The 22,412-nt window shown below is 36.2% G+C and overlaps 1 protein-coding gene across 3 annotated transcripts in view; it reads left to right on the top strand.

Annotated features, from left to right (window-relative positions):
• PCLO (piccolo presynaptic cytomatrix protein) overlaps positions 1-22,412 on the top strand; it is a 427,248-nt gene that overhangs the window by 5,550 nt on the left and 399,286 nt on the right. For all 3 annotated transcript variants that reach the window (XM_049893053.1, XM_049893054.1, XM_049893055.1), the window contains exons 2-3: positions 420-1,902; positions 18,947-20,353. In XM_049893053.1, coding sequence (XP_049749010.1) covers positions 420-1,902; positions 18,947-20,353 — 2,890 coding nt within the window. The remainder of the gene's footprint in view (positions 1-419; positions 1,903-18,946; positions 20,354-22,412) is intronic.

Below are 22,412 nucleotides of genomic sequence, written 5' to 3'. Positions count from 1 at the left end.
TTGGGGAGCTAACTTTCTTTGACCTAAATCTTTTGATGAAAAAAAGATACATGCTGGAACATGATATTGCATTGATTTACTGAGTTTATATTTAAGTTTTAAGGATGGCTAGAGTATCTTAAGTATAATGTAAATTATCCTTATTATAAGCATATTCTAATTGGATATCTTAATTTTTCAACACTTATAGTAGTAAGTGTTGTTTTTTCTTTTCTTCACCTCCTTGTTGGAAGTCTTCACTCACGTAAAGAAAGTTACTAAGGCAATAAAACTTTTCTGATAATTTACAGAATGGTACAAAAAAATTGATTTTAATTATGCATGTATAGTTTCTAGGATATAAGAAAACAGCTTTTTAACACTACTTTTATTTGAGATAAGTTCCATTATTTTCATTTCTTTCTCTTTCACCCTTGTAGAAAACAAGAATTGGATAGTAGTCACCCTCCAGAGCAACCAGGAAAACCACCGGACCCTGGGCGCCCATCTCAACCTGGTCTCAGTAAAAGTAGAACTACAGACACTTTTAGGTCAGAGCAGAAATTGCCTGGAAGGAGTCCTTCCACTATTAGCTTAAAGGAATCAAAGTCCAGAACTGATTTCAAGGAAGAGCACAAGTCAAGTATGATGCCTGGTTTCCTCTCAGAGGTTAGCCCTTTAAGTGCTGTCTCCTCTGTTGTAAATAAATTCAACCCGTTTGATTTGATATCAGACTCTGATGCATCACAGGAAGAAACTGCCAAGAAACAAAAAGTAGCTCAGAAAGAACAAGGGAAACCTGAAGGAATCTCAAAGACTCCGTCACAGCAACAGTTACCCAAGCCAGTTCCTAAGCAGCAAGGGCCTCTTAAGGTCCCACTTCAGCAGGAAGGCTCTCCCAAATCAGTATCTTCTCAGCAACCAGAAAAAACTAAATCACAACCTCCAGGGGCAGGAAAACCAAGTCAGGAACCTGCACACGCTCCTCAGACAGACCAGGCAAAATTGCCACTTCAACGAGACCCAACCAAGCCTCAGACTAAACAGCCAGGCACAGTAAAGGGAGAATCAGCTAAACCCTCACTGCAAACCCCATCCAAACCTCCTGTTCAGCAAACAACTCCTGGAAAACCTCCAGACCAGCAGTCTGGACACGAAAAACTTTCTACACAACAGCCTGGGCTGGCATCAGGGTCAGTGAAGCCCCTACCTCAGTCACTGACAGCAAAGCCCCCAGCTCTGCCACCAACAACAGCAAAGGTTTCTTCTCAAAAGGCTGGGTTAGAGAAACCTCCATCTCAGCAGCCTGGGCCAAAGTCTCCAGCTCAGCCTTCTGGAAGTGCAAAGACTCCAGCACAGCAGCTAGCGCCAGCAAAGCCCTCAGCTCAGCAGCTGGGGTCACCAAAACCCCCAGCTCAACAACCTGGGCCACAGTCTTCAGCTCTGCAGCCTGGGCCTGCAAAGACTGGAGCTCAGCAGGCTGGGCCTTCAAAGTCTCCGGCTCAGCACTCTGGGCCAGGAAAGACTCCAGCTCAACACCAGGGTTCTGCAAAGCTCCCCGCTCAACAACCAGGCCCTACAAAAGCCCCTGCTCAGCAGCCAGGCCCTGGAAAGCCTCCTGCTCTACAGCCGGGCACAGCAAAGCCTCCCACTCAACAGCCGGGCCCAGCAAAACCCTCAGCTCAGCAATCTACAAAACCAGTAAGCCAAACAGGAGCTGGGAAACCTCTACAGCCACCAACAACTTCTCCGTCTGCAGCACAGACTACAGTACAAGGCCTCCCTAAAACCATCTGTCCCCTTTGCAATACCACTGAACTTCTGTTGCATGTTCCAGAAAAGGCCAATTTTAACACGTGCACTGAGTGTCAAGCCACTGTCTGTAGCCTCTGTGGCTTTAATCCCAATCCTCATTTAACCGAGGTGAGTGCATTTATTCACGGAGTTTATGCTCCAAACCATATTGTTATCTTTCACAAATGGCGCTTAGCTTATCTCGTACATGATAGTATGGCATAGTTCTTCTCTCCTTCCTACTGACTTTCTTACTTCCTTTCTACCTTTCTTTTTTCTGTCTCTACCAATTGTTGACAGAGAAGAAGAGTTTAGGCCCATTGAGGTGAATTATGTATATGTGCATATATATATATATATATATATATATGTATTTCCAAGGATAAGTCCAAAGTGTCGTTACAATTTCTGATGAACTTGGCATGTAAAACAAATATGAAATGACTGAAAGGTGCATCTACTCAGTTCACATATGTGTGAGATCTAGACTATTATTTTGTGAACATTGATACTGCTTTAAACTCTATGGGGCAGTTCTACTCTGTCCTATAGGGTTGCTATGAGTTGGAATCGACTCGATGGCACTGGGGTCTGGGTTTTATCATTTAAATTCATCCTGCTACCTACCACAATTATGATACTCTTATCCATGATCATATTTGTATTAGAAAAAAAGCAGACAGTATTTTCAAATTTTAAATACAATTTTGATATCATATCGGATACATTTTTTTTCAAACTGCACATCCCCTTGCCCTACTGATGATTCTGACATAACTTAATGAGGGCATGCTCATCTCATTCATTGAGTGTTATTGATAACAGCAGAGGTCAGTTCACAGAATAAAGATGTCCTTAGAGCAGGTGTGGCATTGATGGGTATCTTCTCAACAGGTTCACAGGTTATATTGCCAAGTCTCCAGGTAAACCTTCCTGACACATCAGATCATAAAAGGGACAGTGGTGACACAGATGAATGCAAGCTCAGATTGATGATAGAAAAGTAATTCTCGGCAAGTCAGTTAATATTAACTCAAACACCTAAAGGCCTTAAAGAAAGTAGCATTTCCATAGGTACAGATTTGGTGACATTCTGAGTGGGGGGGGGGGCAGAAAGTCCACAAAAGCATAAAAATTAGGAACTTCTCTGGAGTTAAGCAAATAATACAGTGAAGATGGAATAATGTAAATAAAGTGAGATAAAGGGGCTTAGAGTTCAAGAGAATATAAGAAGAGGGTCATATTTTAAAGAGAGCTGATGCCCCTCCCCAGCGAGAAGGCACAGAACCCATTTAGTCCATCTGGAGGACAGCTGGTTAGTGGGCTGTCCATGCATCGTGTCTATGAACAGCCCAGTAAGGAGCCGACAGCAGGCAATGAACGATTATGTGATTTAACTATCCCTGAGAGAGGAAGCTTCTGTACTTTTGCTATAAATGAAATCTACGTTATGATAATAAAAACAATGATTATTTGTAACTGTTATGTTAATTGGGATATTAGATTGAAGATAAAATGATATGTATTTAAGACATATCAACATCTGGTTGTTTTCTAAGGTATCTTTTAATCTTTTAACCACAAGTTATATTGAGTAAATTAACTTTTCAAATATGTCATTTTTTTACTGAAAAAGTTGCACCTGATAAGAACATGCTACATTAGAATTATGGAGAAAATTAAATTATATGTATTTTGATTTTATGTATGTAGCTTTTTAATTTTAGAAAATATGTTTCTAGCCATAGCCTTCTGTCTTAATAGACATGTGCTGTAACAATGTAGCTATACATTTTATAAAATGTTGGGATTCATCACCTTTTGGTGGCAATTTAGAAGGCAGAAACATGTTGCTAGGCATTTAAGCCACAGATATTATTTGAGTGCCTACTATATGGAAGGCATTTTGTTATATATTTTGTGGGATACGAATATAATTGAAAGATGGATGCTGATCTTAGCATGATTAAAATATACTAGATGAGATAAGACGTTCCCAAGGAAATATGTGGCCAAACGGTGAGAGCTCTGAGAGATATGAACAAGTATTATGGACTTGAGAGTAGAAAGAACTCATTTTCCGTGGCTGAGATTAAGGACCACTTCATGTAGAAAATGGGTTATGAGCTGGTTATGTAATGATGGGCATGATTTCAAAAGGTAGAAGGTAATCGTTTGGGCCAAAACTCAAGAGCCAGAAAAGTACATGGTGTACTTAGGGAACTGAGGTGGGGAAGGAATGGGCACTGAGTTTGGAGTCAGATTATAGATTTTCATATTTAGCAAATAGCAATGGGGGTTCTTGTTTATGAAACTTCCCTTGATCAGTATAGTCATACCTTTGATCCTTCATTCCTTTTACAAGTTTGTATCAAATGCTTAGTTGTGAACCACCATTGAGCTGTATGGCAAAATTGAGTATTCATTAGATATAGACTCTTCCCTCACGTAACAGGTAGAGTAACTAAGAGTTGTACATAAGAAAGAAAGAAAACATAACAGAAAAGTAACTTTGTATAGGGCTTTACAGTTGACATAGTTCTTTCTGATTTGTTGTATCACAATTAGATATCCAAATAATGCTATGGCATATGTTGTTTTCTCTGTTATACTGATGAGGAAATTGGGGTTCATGTGGTTACTGTGGTTAGTTTACTTTTTTTGGCTAGTAAATGACCAAGCAGAACCCAAACCAAATCTTCTGGTTCCAAATATGTTTACTTATGGTGGGAACAGAGATGAAGTGCTATGAGGTCAAAGAAAGAAACCATGCTGTCGATGGGGGGTATAAGAGATTTCTTCATGAAAGCGAAAGTATTTGAGCTGGGAATATGAAGGATAATAAAAATTTGGACACACAGACCTGGACATATAAGGAGTTGGGAATAGGGGGCAGATAGTGGGCCTTGGTAGCTGGCAAAAGAAAGAAATTATCCTCAGCAAAGAGATGAGTCTAGGCAAGTCATTTACATTTTCTATAAGGATGTTACCACTTGAAAAATGAAAATAATAACACATTCCTTGCCAAACACATTGAGTTGTGAGGAACATTAACTGAAAAGTTTTATAAGAAAATATTTTTAAATATATAAATTGCTTTGGAAGTTGCAATATATTGCAGCACAGATAATCTTAATATTTTAAACAGATTTAGCTCTTAAAGTTTACTGATAAATTGCTTTCTACATAGAAACATTACCGTAAAGTATTGGGTTCTGAGGTTGCAGTACAAAGCCATTTGATCTATAGTGTTAATAGTAATGTTTCATTTTGACTTCCATTTATATTTTTTCCCATAAGGAAAAATGCAGTCCAGGTTCTAATTGTGAACTCTTAATTATGGCCTCAAGAGGTTAGAGTTTTGGGTAGAGGTCAAGAACTCCTATTGGAGGAGATAAGGCAGATTTAATTTTGAGGATAACCATCACTTCTAGACTTTTATATGTATTGATGAGAAAGTTTATCTCTCTTCATCTTCTAAAAAAGATGTAACACTCTGGGCCAAATTTTTCTCAAGTATTTGGAGGAAACAAACATTTGTTCCTGTGTAGAATAAAGGCAGAGGCTGCACATTATTTGGTACTTCAATTTATGTGAATTTCTTATTTGCAAGGTGGATGTTTATATTGAAATGACTTCATATTATTACTTTTGTAGTCTGTGCGTAAAATAGAATACTGGTCCCTGTATCACTTCCTGAAAAGACTTGGAGAAATTTTCTGATATTTTTCTAGTTACCAACACATTGGGATTATGAGTGTTTGCTTGTGATTGTCATGATTCTTAAACAACTATCAGGCCTGGGGAGGAAGATCCGGAGAAGTATCAATACACAGCCACAAGCTTTAGAAAAGGGAATGTTCTACTCCCTTAACTATAAATTTGCCAGCACACATGCACGCACACACGCACGCATGCACACACACACACGTCAGACAACCGAAACACCTGTGTGGAGAAAATGACCTTTAAATTAACTACCCTCTCTGTTGGCTGTTAAGGTGTGTGTTGTTCCACATAAATATTAAGAATCCACTTGCTCCAAGCCTAGACTTTTGATGCTGAGAAGAGTTTATAGCTATATTTCTTCTTGCTGGTTCATTAGTGGGGTTTTTTTGGTTCGTTAGTAGTATACATTTCTACAACACAGGTCCTTCCTCTCTTTGGGCTTGCTTTCTGACATAGAAACTGAACATTTGCTTTCTAATTAGTGCCAGAGCATTGTTGTTGTGGATTTACTTTATCTCTTTCGGTGTGTAGCCTTGGGCAAGATAGATATAGGAACAGAGATTTAAAGGCTTGTCCCTAATGGCTGATAATTCTCCTGACTCTTATGATACATGAAAATGACTTGTCACTTTTCAGAATGTTGATAATGAACCAAATGTTAGTGTTTAAAGTAGACTTAATTATTTTAGATATGGTTTTTCTGTCATATTATTTTTAGATCATGATGGTCCATATATTAATCAGGCTTTTGTCTCAAATTGAATATTTTATTTAATAAAATCATGGCTTCCTTTTCAGGAGTAAAGAAAACTAAACTTTTGTATAAAACATCTCCACTTAGTAAAAACATAAAAAATAAAAACAAAACACAAACAACTGAAATTATTTAACTGGGTAAAATGGCTGAACTGGCCATCTGCTTTAGGTGGATAGGCCTCCTTCCATTTCTGGCAAGAGAAATCTAGTGGAGGAAAGCTGTTAAGAAGAGCTGGTAGGCAGAGAGTAGAGCTATGCCAAATATCAGGAGGCTCAAACCTGTGGAGAAAGGAAGGCAGTAAGCCATTCCTGGTGGTGTAGTACTTGAAACAATTTTCTTGAAGGAGGATATTTATTTTTTAGTGCAAAGGTCTTTTATGAGCCTGAGTTCTAAGCAAAGACTTCCACACAGTTCCCCTTAAAAAGAAACTGAACATATATGCTCCTCCCCTCTCTTAAGTTTCCATTTTTTTTTTTTTTTTAAAGATTGCAAGTATAGTAGTTCCAGGAAATTCTAAAGGGAACCAATAGCATGAGTTGGCATTTTGAAGAAAGACTTCTAGAACATGAAAAAAGGTGAGAAGGAGCTGATGGAAAGAGTCAAGGCAACCAGTGTACAAATGGCTTCCTGAGGGAGCCTCAGAGAAGCACTAAGCTTAGAATCAAATATAGAAAGCAGTAGCGGGTTGTGGGTAGAAATACAATCATTTGATTGTGTAAAGGAATAAATTAAAGAACTGTGGTAGAAACAAATAGGATAACTGGGCTTTTTTTTTAAATCTCCGTAAGGAAAACAGGGATTAGCAGGGAGGCTTTTTTCTTTCTTTTTCTTTTTTCCCCAGTCTAAAGCCATAAAATGTTCTCCAGATAAAGGGGTGAGCTACCCGAGGAAGGGCCCTAGTGAGAAACTCGGACCTTGGAAACCAAAAACCAAAACCAACTCAAAGCTAATTAATTAATTTTATAAGTGGCTAAGGATTTGCTTTTTAATAGGTGTTTTGATTATGATTAATTTATAATTTCAGTAATATTTAAATCTAAACTAAGGCCTCCAAACCCAAAACCCACTGCCATAGAGTTGATTCCAACTCATAGCGACCCTATAGGACAACTGCCTCATAGGGTTTCCAAGGAGCAGTTGGTGGATTTGAACTGCCATCCTTTTAGTTAGCAGCCAAGCTCTTAACCACTATGCCACCAGGGCTCTTGGAAAGAAAAGGAGGATTGTAGGTAATATTCCTCTCCCACAACAGAGTGATACAAAAGAGAAAATACTAGTCAACCAGGAGTGGAAAGCACTAAATCTGTTACCTTCAGAGTAAAGTTGCCTTTCTTGGACACTGACCCTCTGCTTTCTCATTCAGAAGAGAAGACTAAAAGAGAGGGAGAGGTACCCTAATGGAGAGATTCACTGTATATGAGTGAATAATACCACGTGAAGAACATAGATAAACTGATGGAGAAAAAAAAAAAAAACACAAATAAAAAAACAACTTCACGTGAAAGAGTTGATTTAGGAAATGTAAGTCTCTCATAAAAATTCTTATTATTTTTCTGGAAAATAAGAAGATATTTCATCAGTAATTGCTACACACAAGTTTCAGTGGGCTGGCTATGGGTAAAAACGGACCTAGTTGATAGTCTGGGAGAGAAAGACCCAAGAGTTTTCACAGATTATCAAGCTAAAGACAAAAGAAGAAAAATTCAACAAATACTTACCAGGCACCTTTTATGTTCCAGACACTATTCTAGACTCTGGGAATTTAGGAATAAACAAGATAGACAAAAATCCGTCCCTCAAGGAGCTTGAATTCTAGTAAAGGTGACAGACACGTAAAGTATATATGGTACGACAGATGGTAGTAAGTGTTATGGAGAAAAATGAAGTAAAAGAGGTGTAGTATGTACCAAAGGAGGGGTGCGTATGGGGTGGTGATGTTCCCTCACTTTCTCCCTTTTGGGGCTGAGTCTGAAAGTTGATATATGACTTGGGAATCTTGAGTTTTTAATGATGATTAAAGGCCTAATTTTTTTTAATGTAGTCCTAGCTGAGGCTAGGAAGTAAGAGTGGGAGTGGTGAGAAAGGAAATGTTGGGAATGATCTTAGAAATGTGCATAATTCTACAGTCCCTTTTTCAGTCCTGCCCATGGTGATGTGGAGGCAGGGAATGGCCATTTTCTCTCCAGTATGGGGAGCTCCTTCTAGACTCCTTCCTGTGGAGTTTGGACAACTTGGGGAGATGGCAGAGATGGTTATCTATGACTTTGGGACTTTCTTGGGAATCCTAGAGCTCTGGGACTCTAAGAGAAATGGTAAAAGTTGTAGAGATTATACTTGAGAATTTTAATAGAAGTTCTAAAATAAAAATTGAGATCATGAAGGAAAATCTAGAATAACATTTCTCTAAGATATAGAGTTGCTATGAGTCAGAATCGACTTGATGGCAGTGGGTTTTGGTTTTTTAAGCTAAGGAATACAGTCCAACCAATTGCCAAACAGGATTAATAAAAATGACTGGTTCATAGATACATGCTGGAGAAATATTAGATCTCCAGATATAAAGAGAAAATCCCAAAAGCCCCATAGAGATAAACAATGCCATGTACAAAAGGTTAGAAATCAGATAGACATCACCCTCACTATGAATACTGAGGATAGCAGATACAGAGCAATTTCTTCGAAGTTCCACAGGTGATGATGGATAAGTTTTGTGCCAACATGAGGTATCAAGAGAACGTGAGGGGCAGCTTAAGGATTTTTTCACACATGAAAGAACTCATAAAGATCATTGCCGCAAATACTAAATACATATGTGTGTGTATGTGATCTCACAGTCACTTTAGGAGATCTCTGCCAAGTGGAAAATGAAAAGAGAGACGGTGTAGCTTACCATATATACCCAGAAGTGAAGAAAGCTAGAGGGACATTGAATATACACTTTGTCACAGCCAGGTATACTGTAACTAGCACCATTTTTATATGAAGCCAATTAAGAGAAATCCAGTTTTGTGACTCTAAACATAAGGCTTTTGGAAGGAAAAAAAAAATGTTATGTTTGCAATTCTCTGATAATCCGTATAATATCATCCATATTATTTTAAAGAAGAATGCTCTGATTATAATAAAAATGAATTTACCTGCACCTCAAATAGTTTTGTAATGAGCATAAAAAAATAGAAAGGCTCATTGATCATTTAAAAAATCTGTGTAATTGAAAAATATTTTAAAATGCATTATTTGTTTAGCTCTCATCTTCAACCAGGTCCAGTTTACAATGACAGTTTCCCCATAAATGGGAAATTCAATTCACTGGATTAAAAAATAAAATCCTGGTAATTTACCCAGAAGTTTAATCGTTAGAGCCAGAGCCTTTTTTTACTTTTAGCTTTTAAATGACTAGATGTTTCAAGTGTCTTTTCACATAACCAGACTTTATACTGTCTAGGAGGTCTGCAGTTACCTATTATTGCAATTGGTATGATGATCTGTAGAGCTTGGTAAGAACAGCTGTTCTGTTGTGAAAGCAGATACCCGCCCTTAAAATTCATTTATTGCATCGGTAAACTCAATACAGTGATGGGTTAACTTGCTTACTGTTCACATCCCTTGAGAAAACACACATATCTAACACCCCTATTCCTGAATCTTAATTAGTTTAGGTAAAAATGAGCTCTTATTTACAAATATTTAAAGGTATTATATTGAAAACAAAGATGTAACTAATCTATTAGAAGTTTATAACCATTTTCCTTAAAATATTACCAATATCAAATCCATGAATAAAAAAATATATATATATATATTTTTTTAATCAATAAGGCATCCAAAAATCTAGGTTTTAATTCTAGTTCTGCCCTTCACACATGTACACTATTGCTTATATTATGAACTCAGTTAGAAGTGATTCCAGTTGTTCTTGATAAAGAAGCAATGACTTCACTATAAACGTCTCTTGCCTTTCTCTTCGTTCAGTAAGAAGGGAGATTGATTTTTGTTAGACGAAGGAAAGAGCATAGTTTGAACACTGCATATCATATTGTGCTTTAGGTACTTTATATGCATTTTCTCATTTCATGCTTTTTTGATGAGGTGGCATCCACATTTTAAAGATAAGTAAATAGAATAAAAGAATTGGAATTCATATTCTAAAGCACTTGAAATCTGCAGTGTTTCTTTATAAGTTAGTCATAGGGTGGCCACTTAGAAAAGTGAAAAGAATATGGGTTTGAGACTTGGAGAATATGAGAATGAATCCTAATTCAGCTACTTACTAGTTTTGTGATTTGATCAAGTCGTCTTATTTTTCTGAGTATTTAATTTCCTTGTCTGTAATGTGGGAGTATTCATGAAACAAAAATCACATTAGGCGATATAAGTGCTTTGAAAGTGAAAGTAATATATAAACATTCATTATTGTTATTATTAATTCTTTAAAAAATTGTAATTGGCATGTAGGGTTAGTGCTATCATTGCTAGTTCCATTTGTAGATGAGGAAACTGAGGTTAAGAATTTAAGTGAGGTTTGAATGGTCATAGATTTTGTTAGTAATGGATCCTGTATAAGAAGCCAGATCCACTGACTCAAAATTAAGCATCTTTTTATAGGCATCCACATTGTCTTTAATCAGATTATTTGATTCACCATACCATCTCCTAAATTTTTACTTGGACAAGAATGTGTGTGTGTGTGTTTTCCATATCCTTAAAATTAAAAAGAAGCTAGCTTTCTAGGCAGGGATTGTTTTTGGACTTTAGCATAAAAAATATCAAAGTCCAGGAGCACCAGTTTTATATCTTCCTACTCACTGATACTCAAACCAGTATCTTGCATTGATGAGTTCTTTTCTGTTTTGTAAGAAAGCTGTGAGCTTCTGCTCTGTGGAGGCCATTCTGCTAGATTTTGAGTGAAAGGTGATAAAAGTACCAGCCTTGATTGCTCATCATCAGAAATGGAACTCAGAATCAAGAGGAAGAGCTAAAAACTTAGCAAATGAAAATGGAATCTTGTTTTGAAAATAGAATATACCAAAGTACATACAGAAGAGACCTGGTCTTGCCTGAATAAAAAATATTAAAACACCATTCATGTTCTTTTTTTCCCCCTCTAGTCGAGAAGAGAGATTTACTTTTTATCAGCTGCCAAACAATTGCTAGAAAATACATTTCTATAATTTGTTCAGCAAAATAAGAATTTTTAGTTGAAAACTTAGAACAACTCTCAGAACTGGATTTCTGTTTCTTTAAGACACTTAAAAGAAATTAAGTAGGAAGCTTCATTATGTGACCATGTTATTAGGAATTCTGTAGTTGTATTTGTTGGGAAAATACCGAGTGTATTATTTAGCTCATTGACAGAGGAAGGACTTAGAAAAGGAAGTAAGTGGCAGTGAAAACTGTTGATAGAACCTATGAAAACCAATGAACGTAACATAAAGCTCATGGGACAAGAATTTAGACTTCTCTTAAATATGTTCTTGAAAATGTACGTAAAGAGAACTTGGTAAAGTTTGAATAATTTACAAGGTATAAGGAGTTTCCATTCAGAGACCTAAAAAAAGCTAAAAATCCTTTATGAAATTTTATTGTTTTACACAAGCTTTAAAATATTTTCAGTATTTCTTATATTTAAAAAATATATTCTTTCCTTTCCAAGTCAACACACAAATAATTGTCTTAATTCAAGTGAGCACCTGATTGAATTTAAGAGTATGCTGGTTTCAGTATATGTAATGATTTCTTATTTGTCTCTTTATATTAAGTTTATGAGACCTTTTATTCATTTCACTAATACAATTAACTTTTTCATTTTTTATTTTTAAATGAAATAATAGGAGGAAAATGCAATAAGCTATTCAGATAATTGCACAAACACTGTCTAATCAGACCTCTTGGATCACAGGCTGCAAAATTGTGTGATAGCTCAAGGCTTGTGTTAATACATTGAGGCATAAAAGTTTGAACTCACTACATGAGAGCAGTTTACAAATCTTAATGTATGATGCAGGGATATTAAGTTTATTGATTTGAGATCTTCCTTATTTTGAGTAACTAATTGAGTACAGATAGACTTTCATGTCTATGTACTGTACTTGTAAATTATGCGTTGGTGACAGTGTCATTTTTCTTGTTTTGGACCTCAGTGACAAACATATTAAAATATACTTTTATTAGTTGATCCTAATTTATAGGGTTTACAAATGTACTGATACATTTGGCGAACATCGTTATGTTTTATGAAGAAAAAAGTGCCTGTTTAGTTTATGTTTCCCAAGTCTTGTTTATGGCTGCCGACTCATGCAGTGGACACTGTAATCCACACTGTTTCAGAGAGGAAGTATGCATCCAGCTTCTGGATGGATTATTTTAAAGAAAATTGTTTCTCCAAATGGCTGAACTTGTCATCACAGTTCTGAGGAATGCAAGTGTCTAATTTTTAACCAAAATATGCATTAATCTGCATAGTTAAAGATGTCAGCTATGGGAGCCATCTGCAGCCAAACTGCTGTCAGGGAGTAACTGCCTCTGAAAAGGAGGTTATGTGGTTTGGATAATTCTTGAATAGCTGAAAGCATAATCTGCCATCAAATCTTACCAGGTGTCATCTTTATCATGTTGTTTCCTTGCAGCTTTTTTTTCCTAAAGTTATATTTTGTCTGGTTATATCATCTTTTCTTATGGCTTTCAAAGTGATATGAGGCTTTCAATAAATATTTGAAATGCTTTGATGAGGAAGAGGAAAAACATTAGAACAACTCATCATTAAATAATATCTAAAATTTACTTAATATCTAACACAAAGGTGAGAGTAAGCATGAGATGTGGTTGCCCCCTTTAAAGTCTATGTGAGAAGGGAGACGATAATTGAAAAAATGCTTTGAGACGGTATATGAGTCTAAGTGCTGTGGCTCAACCTATATATAGTTATAGTAGTTAAGAAGCGGCAGAGCTTAGTTCATGATGGACTATTAAGTGGTAAAGGGGGAACTTTAATATGCACCATAAAGGATGAGGAGGATTTAGGAAAAGGGAAGCGGAGCACGCAGTGGACTGGGAATCATGACTTAGATGAGAGAAAGTGAGAATTCTGCTTTGATGGAGTAAATGGCACATTTAGATGTTATAATTTGCAGTCATTGTCATATGAAGTGTCATAAAAGCCTGTAGAAAAGTTCAGTTGTGATGAGTCAAGACGTAAGAACCCAACAAGGACAGTATGAAAGCATGGTTCAAGGAAGTTTATTCAACAACTAATATAGATGGTGTTATGAACACCAGCAAACAAAAATTCCTGTCATTGTGTTTGTTCTCTTTGATTTTCTGTTATTCCAAGCACTACTGTTGTATAGGGTTGTATAGGTTGTACAGGGTTGTGTAGGTTGTATAGGGTCGCTATGAGTCGAAATCGACTAGACCGCAGCAGGTTTTTTTTTACTGTTCTATAGTTTAGCAGAGTTTTTATTATGAATCTTTTGTAGATTTTGTGCTTAAAATTTCTGGTTTGGGGCACATTGAGGGGTGGATATTAGTCATTATGCTTCCTGGAATTTTTTTTTTTCCCTGAAAGACTTTCTGTTTTGAAGTTAAATAGATAAATAATGGTTATGATCAGAAATATTCTTTAACAACTCACTTCATTGCTTACATGTATCGGGTTAATTATCTTGAATTATTATTGAAGACTCTTAAAAAAATCAGAATATAATTTTGTTTGTAATCTATAGTGTTGATCCTTATACTGGAAATTATCACCATTTCGTGAAACTCTGTATGCAAAATTCACAATTCAGCCTTCAGGTATTACCTCTTGAAGCATCTAAGTAAGACATTTATGATTATCCAGCAAAGACCAAAGCCAGTGAGGTTGTATCACTGTTTTTCACAGCTCTGACACATAACAAAAGCTCAACAATAGGGAGCCCAGAGGATTGGATTAAACAAGGAAATAGTTATAGTAATTATATGGAGGTCTACATCAGAATACAGAAACCCTGGTGGCGTAGTGGTTAAATGCTATGGCTGAGAACCAAAGGGTCGGCAGTTTGAATCTGCCAGGCACTCCTTGGGAACTCTATGGGGCAGTTCTACTCTGTCGTATAGGGTCGCTATGAGTTGGAATCAACTCGACGGCATTGGGTTTTGGACATCAGAATACACAGTGACCTCAGAATGGAAGAAATCTGTCTGACCTTTCTCCTCTATTTATGTAGCATTTTAAGTCAGAAGACTGAACAATCAATCTTACGCTATTCTTTGTTTTTTCCCTTAGAGCTAATTGAGTTTGGGTAGGTAGCTCAGTAAACCATTCTGTCTCTGCACCTTGAATCCTATTTATGTGGGAAAAGCAAAAGATGTCTGCTTTTTCTTTTTTTGTTATATAAAATCTAGAATTTAGGAGTAGTGGCTTGACATGTTTGTCTATTTTTTTTTTTTTCATTTTAATGCTTGGATATCGAAGGTAGGAAATTTCCCAGGTCATATTGATACAATTGTAGGCTCTCCTGATACTGTTTCTTGCATTTGTCACCTCCTACCATTTACCTAATGGGTGTAGGTGAGTGATTACAGTGTAATGTGAGGGAGGAGGTACTATATGTGACAGGGGACTTGGACGTTGTTTTTGAAATCTCTGTGGAAACCTTCTTTGAATCAGACTTGGCCTCAGGTATTGTCTGACTTTCATGGTATGGGAGGAAGCATTAAGGACTAAGATCTAAGATCCTCATCAATGGCTATATTAGAATGCAGGCCCAATCGTGCAGAACAAGGAGGACCAGCTGTGCTAAAGATCTGAGCGACATGTAGAACTTGCAGCAGTTGGACCTTAGTGTCTGAGGCAATGGTAGTAGTGAATTCAGGGTCATCTCTATGTAGATTCAGACATAGATGTTTAATTTTGGAAGTGATACAAGACAGTAGGTAATTGTCTCCAGGCAGGGAAAATATTTATGTATAGCAGATATGGTAATTATAGGAGAGTCTTTCCAGTTTGAATCAAAATGAAGATCAATTGTCAGTGGCCAGAGGTACAATGTAGGGTTCTGGGGAGAATGGCACACAACCAGAAAATGAAAGCAGAAACCTGTTGCACAGGCTGGGTAAACAGTGGGGATTGGCAGCGTAAACACAGAGAAACTGTAGCTTGAAGAGCACAGTTAAATATTTGCAGTGAATTTAATTCTAACCAGCTAAAAAATATTTATGAATATCTATAAAGCATAAAAAGTCAGTCAGTCCTGGGGGCAATAGAAAGACTACTAGGAGGAAGCCCTTGCCATTTATTGTTTATAGTCTTTTGGGGAATAGAGAACTGAAAATAGGATTTTGTAAGTGTTAGGATAGGAATGCCAATAGAATTTTGAATTTTTTTTATTTCTGGAAAAGAAAAGGCTCTGTTTCACAGGTAATGGGGAGACATTGAAGATGGAGGGAAAGTGGTTAGAGTTAACCCTTTCTGTTTATTTGTTTAAATGGATTACTTTTGGTGGAAGTATAAGGTGCTTGAGAGACAATGAGGGCCAAATGAGGGACAGAGGCTTTTGAAATGTGGAAGAATGAATGGGGAATTCTTTTTCACAAGAAATGTAGACAGTGCTTGGGGAATAATTAAAAATACGGTCAAAATATTAAGATATATAAGATGACTGAGAAGTCAGTGACGCTATTACTAGTTGTTACTCTAAGTGTATTGTAAAAGGCATGACAGAAGTAAAGGAGAAGGTGGTTCGTGATGTCAGTGCTGGTATGAGTGTGGACATTTTCATTCTCTGAATGTTTGGGGAATTTCTTCTGTTCATGGCTTATCAGATGAATCATGGAATTGGCAATCCTGCTGTTTTCAGTACTAGACTACTAAGTGCTGAGATAATAAACATCTCTGTCTTCAACACATTTGGCCAGTAGAATTAAATAAAAAGTAGATTCTAAAAATCTCTGAAGGATAAAAAGCTTTTCATATTGTGACAGCTGTAGTCGGAATCGACTCAGTGGCAATGGGTTTTTATAGACAATGATTCCAACCTTATTCTAGCAGTGAGCAGGGATATTAGGAGATAGATATCTTTTATGTGTTGTTTATCAAAGAAAAGAAACTGTCATTAAAAGGATAAATGTTGGGGCAGTTAGTATAGTGTGTTTAAGAAATGGGCTTATTGAAAGAAAAGCAGGATTCTCTTCCTGTAAAGGGGCAGCGACCCTTGTTTTCTATCTCCCTTTTCCTACCTTTCCTTTTTCTCCTTAGGTGGAAATGTAGGCGTATGCATTTATAAACCACAATGAAACATACTTTTGAAATAAAGAAAACACAGAATGTTTTTTCCAGTGTTGATGAGCATCATACATGAGATATGTCAAGATAGTGTTTTAATTCTGCCATGGTCAAAAGGTGGAGTTAGGGCCTACTGGTTGGCTATGCGTGAAGCTTCAATGTTGACGTTGTAAAGAGACTTAACATTTTATTGATAAAACCAAATGAATCCAAATAAAATTCGGGGATGTAAAAGGAAATAAGGGATCATCACAGTATCATCAGATATTTGTAATATTCCTGTATTAACCCTGAAATTATTTCTTAATTTGTATAATGTGGGCTCCATGAAGACAGATTTTGCCCTCTTTTATTCAGTGGTATATGCTGTGTAGAAGGTGCTCAATAAATATTTGAATAAGAGAATTAATAAGTGAATAAATTTTGCAACTACTTTGGCTACAACACTTGTTGAAAGAAAAAGAGCAGTTAATGATAATGAATGACGGTCACTGACCCTAGGAGTTTGTAATTTAAAGTGATTAATGTGGATAAAGATCTCATAGGTATTTTATAGAAAACAAAGCAATGACAGTACATGTAAAGAATTAGGTGTTTAATTATGTATTTTTTTTTTTAATCTTGCTCAGCTTCATGATTATGAGGTAAGGCAGAACTATATAAGGTCATGGAAGAAAAAAATAAGAAAAAATTGATTAGATTTTTGGATTAAAATATTTGTATGTATAAAAAGTTATTTATTTCGTGAAATACTTCAACCATGGAGACAGGTAAAGATCAAGGTATAATGAATACACAGATACCCAGCACCCATATTGAAAACAAATGTAATGAATATTTGAGTACATACCACCCGTGTTTAACAAATATTACAGTTTTACTTTTTTGATTCGGATGTTTAAGAAGAAATATAACATTTCAGATAGAGTTGAATATCTCTTTTAACCTTCTTCAAACAAAAGTTTGTTTTCCATGAAATTTTAAAATAAGCCTTGTTATACTAATGGATGAATTTAAATAATTTCAGTGCCCTTTTTATTTTAAAACCATTTTAATAAATTAAGAAAAAGATTCAGTATAGGTTTTTTTTTATTATTAAAAAAGCTTAATAGTTTAAACTTTCCTATGATGAAGAGGTAAACATTTTTAGAACGATGAGTTCAATTTCCTTTCAAAAGGAAATTATTTGAAGATCAAGAGTATGTTTTTGTTTGCTAGCCTAACACTTTACAATTCTGTGCTGTGAAAAATTTTCTGTTACCTATGCTTCATATGGAAGCCCTGGTGGCATAGTGGTTAAGAGTTATGGCTGCTAACCAAAAGGTCAGCAGTTTGAATCCACCAGGCACTCCTTGGAAACCCTATGGGGCAGTTTACTCTGTCCCACAGGCTCGCTATGAGTTGGAATTGACCTGACGGCAGTGGGTTTGGTTAGGGTTTTTGGTATGTTCCATATCCTTATTTTTTCACTGTGCAGCATTCTTGCCAAGAAACTTTGGTGCCAAACTTTTACCACTGGCTACTTTATGTGGGGACAGTTGGATCATGGTAGAATTTAATGTTTTAAAAGCTTTATTTTGGTAGTATTAAGATTTTTTAATAATGAGGATATATTATTTTGGAATAACAAAAAATAAAGGTAAATGTTAAACATAAGTGCTTTTAAATTATCTTCTGACATGTTGTGTCAAATTCAGCATCTCCTTTTCATAATGGATGTGATATGAAAAGAGCAGTCAGATAGTATATTGCTTCCTTGTATGCCCCTTTCAAATTTGTTCATAAAAGTTATAAACAATGTTTTCAATCATGCTATTTATGGTAATTTGAAGGGATAGCATTATTTTGCTTTACCTTCTTAACAGGAAATTGCTAACAACTTTTTACTTTTCTACATTCGAATATACTATGTTGGAGGGGAAGTATTACTCTGCTAATTTAAGAAATGAATGATTTGCTAATACTTTGACAAGCCTAACCTGGACTGTATGACTAAAAACTCTTTATGAGCCATCAGTAGAGAAAACATGTAACCTAACTGATTTGTAGGCTCTAAAATGTTTTTTTAATATGTTATAGCTTGTGTTTTTTATTATACATTATTTTCTATTTCTGGGAGTAATCAAACTGAGCAAATCATAGGCAAGAAATTTAACATTGGAAGAAAAATATAACTGTGTTGATTTTTCCTTTTTATTTTCCTCAAAATATAGAGTGTTTTGGTCTGTGAGGTTCATTAATGGTATTTTAATATAATTATTGTTTTGTATTTTAATATAAAACTAAGTAAAATAATTTGGTTTGAGTCTTATGCTTTGAATGATGAAAGACAAAGTTTCAAATGGTACCATGCATTTTGTGAAATGTTTATTCATTTTTACATTGCTATTATCTCAATGACCATTGTTTCGTATTATTTCTAGATAAAAGAATGGCTCTGTTTAAACTGTCAGATGCAGAGAGCTCTTGGAGGTGATCTGGCTCCAATTCCTCCATCACCGCAACCCAAACCGAAGACTGCCCATGTTTTTCCTACACCGGCAGGAAGCAAATCGGCCCCACAATCACAGCAGTCTTCCCCAAAGAAGGATGCTGCCCCCAAACAGGATATCTCAAAGCCACCTGAGTCGAAAAAGCCTCCACCTCTAGTGAAACAACCAACCCTTCACGGTTCTCCCCCAGCCATGGCCAAGCAGCCTTCTATAACAGAGCCCTTGCCCCAGCCAGCCCTTCCCAAAGAACCTTCTGTCCCACCTGAGCAGGCCAAGGCCCTCGTGGCTGTTGCTAAACCAAAGCAGCCCAAGACAGTAAAGCCGGCCACAGACATTGTATCTTCATCATTAGCAGCAACAAAACCTGAAGTTCCAAGCGCCAAAGTACAGGCACAGGCTCCAGAGAAAACAACCCCTCCTCTAAAAACAGACTCTGCCAAACCCTCACAAAGTTTTCCACCAACAGGAGAAAAAGTCACCCCATTTGATTCTAAAGCCATACCTCGGCCTGCATCAGACTCGAAAATTATTTCACATCCTGGGCCTAGTTCAGAGATCAAAGGTAAAAAACAAGTTGATCCAGCTCCAAAGAAGGAAGATCCCAAGAAAGCACAAACCAAAATGAGTCCAAAGCCAGATGCCAAACCCTCGCCAAAAGCATCACCAACTCCCCCTGGTTCACGACCTACCACTGGCCAAACTCTCCCTGCATCGCAGCAGCCGCCAAAGCCTCAGGAGCAGTCAAGACGTTTTAGTCTGAATCTGGGAAGTATCACTGATTCCCCTAAATCACAGCCCACAACTCCTCAAGAAACTGTGACTGGTAAACTCTTTGGGTTTGGAGCATCCATCTTTAGCCAGGCATCAAATTTGATTTCCACAGCAGGCCAGCCTGGACCTCATTCACAAAGTGGGCCCGGGGCCCCGACAAAGCAAGCCCCTCCTCTTTCACAGCCACCTACTTCTCAGGGGCCACCCAAATCTACAGGTCAGATACCACCAGCACCTGCAAAGGTCATACCTGTGAAAAAAGAAACAAAAGCTCCAGTAGCTGAAAAACTAGAGCGCAAAGTTGAACAAGTTCCAACAGTAAAAAGAACAGAAACAGAAAAGAAGCCTCCACCTACTAAGGATAGCAAACCTTCAACAACTGAGCCTCAAAAGGCTGTCCTTCCCCCTAAACTGGAGAAAACCCCCGAAGCAGAATCCATTTGTCCTCTCTGCAAAACTGAACTCAACATAGGTTCTAAGGATCCTCCTAACTTCAGTACTTGCACTGAATGCAAGAATATAGTGTGTAATCTCTGTGGATTTAACCCTACACCACACTTGACTGAGGTAAGCCATACCTACATTATATACGAATGTGCATATACTGGTATAAAATCTGAAATATTTTGGTGGCCAAACTTCTGAGCAAAAATCATATTTCTAATGAAGAAAACAAATCAGTATTGCTATACTAGAAGAGTTAGTTACTCATTAAATGCTTATTCTCTTATGAAGCGTTCATGTAATTTATACTTGTCTGGGTTAATACACCAGATGTAAGGAGATAACATAAGCCAACAACCTAAAATAACAATTATTCCAACCATTTATGAATTAAAGACCTACAACTTTGAAGGAATGTGTAAAAGCCCAATAAAAGGTCCATTTACTTTTCACAGTATCCCTGATCTTGTCAGTCTCTTGAATATTTAAAGAAAAATTTGGTTGGTTGCATATCCATAAGCCACATGAAATCTCTCATTGTACAAAAATTAAGAACTTTGTGTACGTTTATAAGTTTGGTAGAAAATAGTTGTTCAAAGAGATGGTATCTAGGCTTTTTATAACTCAGTTTGAGATGTTAGTTAGCATCAGTATAAAGGAGCATTTTTACTAGGAGCTGTGAAAAGAAAAAAAAGAATGTGGATTTCAGTGATTAACATCAAGGATTGTTTTTTCGTTATGGAATGATAAGAATACTTTCTCTGCAATGTTAATGACCAAAAACCAGATGGCAAATTTCTTTTTTTTTTTTTATAGTTATGAAAGAATGAAACTATTAGTGTTTATAGTGTGTTAGGGCTACTAGAATATTTGGACCTTGGGAGGCTGGGGATTAAATGATTGCTACTTTCTTAGATAAGTAACAACAGTGTTTTAATAAACACTTTGGGAATGAATCTAAAATGATTGTTCATTGTTTTTATACAAATCAAAAATTGTTAAATATTATTTAATTTTACTGTCCTTGATTTAGTAATTCTCTAGAATGGAAAAATAGAGTAGATTTCAGCATCTATACAGGAGAAGTTTTAGAAAATTTTTTTTAATGTTAATTTTTTAGAGTGAAACTTTTTTTTAAACCATAAAACTTCTAGAGGTTTTTTTTTTTTTTTTTTTTTAAATTTTAGAAAGACATTAGGTTGCTTTGATATAATTAGCACTGTGTGAAGGTATTGTTCCCTATAGACATAAGCAGATTTTTACCCTCTCTTATCTGAGATGAATAATGTTAACTGAGACCCATTTTAAAGGTAGATAATACTTGGTTTCTTACAGCACTTCATGAGTGGTAAGAACTGTAATTATTACTTGCAGTGTTTTGAATTGAAGTTAACAGCAAAGCAAAACAAAAAAACCCTTAAATTTCTTTCCCATTTTTAGAAGATCTGTTTTTGGTTGTGTATTCATGCAGAGGGAAATTTTGTTTTTCTCGATACAATTCTATGTATTTTATAGATTTAAAAATTATACCCTTTAATGAGGAGTTTTATGGTATCCACACAATGCAGTTAATTTAAATAGTTATCAAACAAACTGAACCACTAAAAACAAAACTATAATTTCTACGTTTAAAGTATATTTTGTGCACACTAAAAACATGTGTAGTGGAGAAGATAACTATAAATTATAAATATAAGTATATATATGTATTTACTTGGACTGTAGGTGATCATTAGAATTCTGTTAATGTTTGCAAGTGTGAAATAAGAGCCCTTGGGTAGAGACAATGCACTTTTCAGGGGAATCTCTGATTTTCTGTGTGCTGGTGGATTATAATTTGGAGGTGGTAGTTGGGAAAGGAGATTTGTTGAATAAAGCAGAGAATTATCAAGGGCATGTTTAGAATTTCAGTAGTTGAATAGTTTGAAAATACAAATGATCTCTGGTATTTACATATTGAGAGAGGTCCTATTTTAAATTGGTCAGTGGAATTTAGACAGTCTGTCATTATTCAGAGTATTTTGTTCTGCAGCAGTTTCTTTGAATTTGGAAGATCATATTGCAGAGGAAAAAATCTGAAGTAACAAAAGTGACTAGTGTTCCTGGCTCACCTTGACTGTGCTAATCTGTGTGAAGTTTTCTGTTAGTATAAAGCCTTGATGCCTTCTGGTTTCTAGGTAAA

The sequence above is a fragment of the Elephas maximus genome, chromosome 8 (assembly GCF_024166365.1).
Source record: "Elephas maximus indicus isolate mEleMax1 chromosome 8, mEleMax1 primary haplotype, whole genome shotgun sequence".
NCBI lineage: Eukaryota > Metazoa > Chordata > Mammalia > Proboscidea > Elephantidae > Elephas > Elephas maximus.
Note: the sequence above shows the minus strand (reverse complement) of the source record. Positions and strands in the feature narration are given on the sequence as shown.